The sequence below is a fragment of the Aulonocara stuartgranti genome (assembly GCF_965226115.1).
Source record: "Aulonocara stuartgranti genome assembly, chromosome: 6".
In the NCBI taxonomy this organism is placed as follows: domain Eukaryota; kingdom Metazoa; phylum Chordata; class Actinopteri; order Cichliformes; family Cichlidae; genus Aulonocara; species Aulonocara stuartgranti.
In genome coordinates, this window is record NC_138944.1 from 3,065,705 (window position 1) to 3,067,855 (window position 2,151).

Here is a 2,151-nt window from a genome sequence, read left to right on the forward strand (position 1 = left end):
AGCGTCCTCGAGTGCCAGCTGCGTCTTCTGTGCAGATCAACCCTGTTTGTTTGTGTTTCGATGTAGAGATACCGGTGCTGAGCCGCAGGTTTCATTATGAGGGTTAACAAAAACCAGCTGGAAACATTCAGGGTGCCAAGAAATGAAGCTTTTTCTGGTTTTTGCCCAAAGACTGGGCGAAAAATGAGCAGGAAGCAGAAACTTCTATCAAAATTAACTTTATTTAAAGAGACATTCAATAAAAATGTACAAAAAAGAAGCAGAATAAATAAATATCAACATAAATACCAGTGTCAAGCAAAAAAATAAAGGTGTGTGCCCTTCTTACACAGACTTGCTGCTATATTCTGTTTCTTGTATTAATTTGTATTTATCTGTATTTGTCTCTTTCCTAACAACTCCACAACTTCTTTCTCTTCCGTCCTTTTCCTGCTTGCTCTCACTCGTCTGGCCTTCTCGGCGCGCTTTGCTCTCGCCGTCATTTCACAGAGATCTGAGAAATATCTATCTTCACCATTCTTCCTCTCCTTTTCGTGTGTTTCATTTCTCCGTGGTACTGTTCCCGGCCATTTTCGGTCTGTCGATGCACTCCATTTTGCGTGTCTCATTTTTGTTTATGCTGAGAAGAGAAAGGGAGGAAAGAAAAACTGGGATTAGGCCAAAGGACTAATGGAAAACATCTGGATGTTTGCGCAAGGAGTCACATGTTAACGTGTCCTGAGATTTGTTCTAAAACTCTTTGCATCTGGGGAACGATTTATACGCCATTCGGTCTGTTTCGTTTTTCTGTGGAGTCAGAAGCATGTGGTGTTTTGGCTGTAAAAGAATCGATTCTGAAGCCAAATCAAACATTTTTAAGTGGTGTGATATTCTGTCCCAGCTCTCTGTGAAAGCTGTGCAGCTGCTGGAGCATTCAGTCTGTGCATGTAGCACAGAATAGGGAGCGAGAACGAGACAAGAGAGTCTATGTTCGATCAGGAATAAATGTAGAAAACACCAGAAATGACTTTTTAGGCTTCTGTGCAGTCCTGTGCTCGCATACAGATATATTACATGGAAAGTAAGAAGAGCATTTTTACTTAAAAGTCATACTCCTGCCTACTTGGAAAAAGTTTAAGCATCAAAATATACATAAATTATTTAAAGTAACAGCAGTCTTTTTTAAAGAGATATGCATGCTGGATTATAATTACTGATTTGTTATTGCAATATCAGTGTCAAAGCTGAAGATGGTTTAATGTCTTACAGCAGATATCTGCATCCAAAATGCAAAGTGTAAAATACAACAAAACATTGATCCTGGTTTTAAAACTGAGCGTCACTAAAGTACTTTAAATACTGAATTTGAGGGGATCAAGGCCCCCCCATCCCCTCCCCTCTGGACACGCCCCTGTCTCAAACGCATTTATGGAAAAGTTTGAATTCTGTTTTTAGTTGTTCTTAAATTCTCAAATTCAGAAGCATTAAAGAAGAAGCAAAGAGCAGTTAGTTGTGGGTGAACCGATGCTAATGTTGTGTAGCTCACCTTTCCCAGCACGATAAGAGGCGCTTGGCTCTAACTCCCTCAGTGAACATGCACAGCTTCTGGGTGGAGTTGTCGGGGTTGATCCTGGTTACACTGAGAAAACAGAAGTATTACCATCAAAATCTGCACAGCCGACAAGACTCTAAAGTGGCAGATATTCAAAGATATTCTTTTAAACTTACATCAACTCAGTTTTATCACAGCTGGGCCGCTTTTCAAGGACTTGGAAATCTGATATTTTGCCTTTGACTGCCTGGACCTTGGGACATGCACAGCGTCCTATCGAGGTTTGAGCTGCAGGGGAACGTTTTCAGACAGGTTAGCAAAAGAAATGCAGTCCTACCACTGATGCACTCTAAGAAGTAAAAGCAAATGCATGCCAATAAAGTTTTAGAGCATTACTGCATTACACATTCTGCAGAAATTACTAACCTTGATAGAGCTCCACACAAGCCGCAGCCACAACAACCAACAAGACTGCACAGTTTCTCTGCAAAATGGCCATTGTTCTGTTGAGAGAGACAAACCAAAGTCCCCAAAATATCCCTCAGAGGAGAACAAGCGAGAGTTCGAACCGGTTGCAGTACCTCCTTGAAGAGAGAAGACAGGAGTGAAGAGCTGCTGCG

The 2,151-nt window shown here is 41.3% G+C and overlaps 1 protein-coding gene across 1 annotated transcript; it reads right to left on the reverse strand.

Moving 5' to 3' along the window:
* Positions 1–202: 202 nt before the first annotated feature.
* cxcl18b (chemokine (C-X-C motif) ligand 18b) lies at positions 203–2,151 on the reverse strand. Its single transcript, XM_082536356.1, has 4 exons — positions 1,958–2,151; positions 1,708–1,819; positions 1,526–1,618; positions 203–619 (listed from the first exon to the last, which is right to left on the reverse strand). The coding sequence occupies exons 1-4, from the start codon at positions 2,028–2,030 to the stop codon at positions 541–543; spliced, it is 357 nt and encodes a 118-aa protein (XP_082392482.1). The 5' UTR covers positions 2,031–2,151; the 3' UTR covers positions 203–540.

Bases quoted from the DNA above. Each gene is read 5' to 3' on its own strand.
- cxcl18b (XM_082536356.1), bottom strand. From the start codon at position 2,030: ATGGCCATTTTGCAGAGAAACTGTGCAGTCTTGTTGGTTGTTGTGGCT. The intron at 1,820-1,957 runs GTTAGTAATTTC...GTTCCCCTGCAG, and splicing joins TTGTGTGGAGCTCTATCAAG to CTCAAACCTCGATAGGACGC. The intron at 1,619-1,707 runs GTAAGTTTAAAA...CTGTTTTCTCAG, and splicing joins TGTGATAAAACTGAGTTGAT to TGTAACCAGGATCAACCCCG.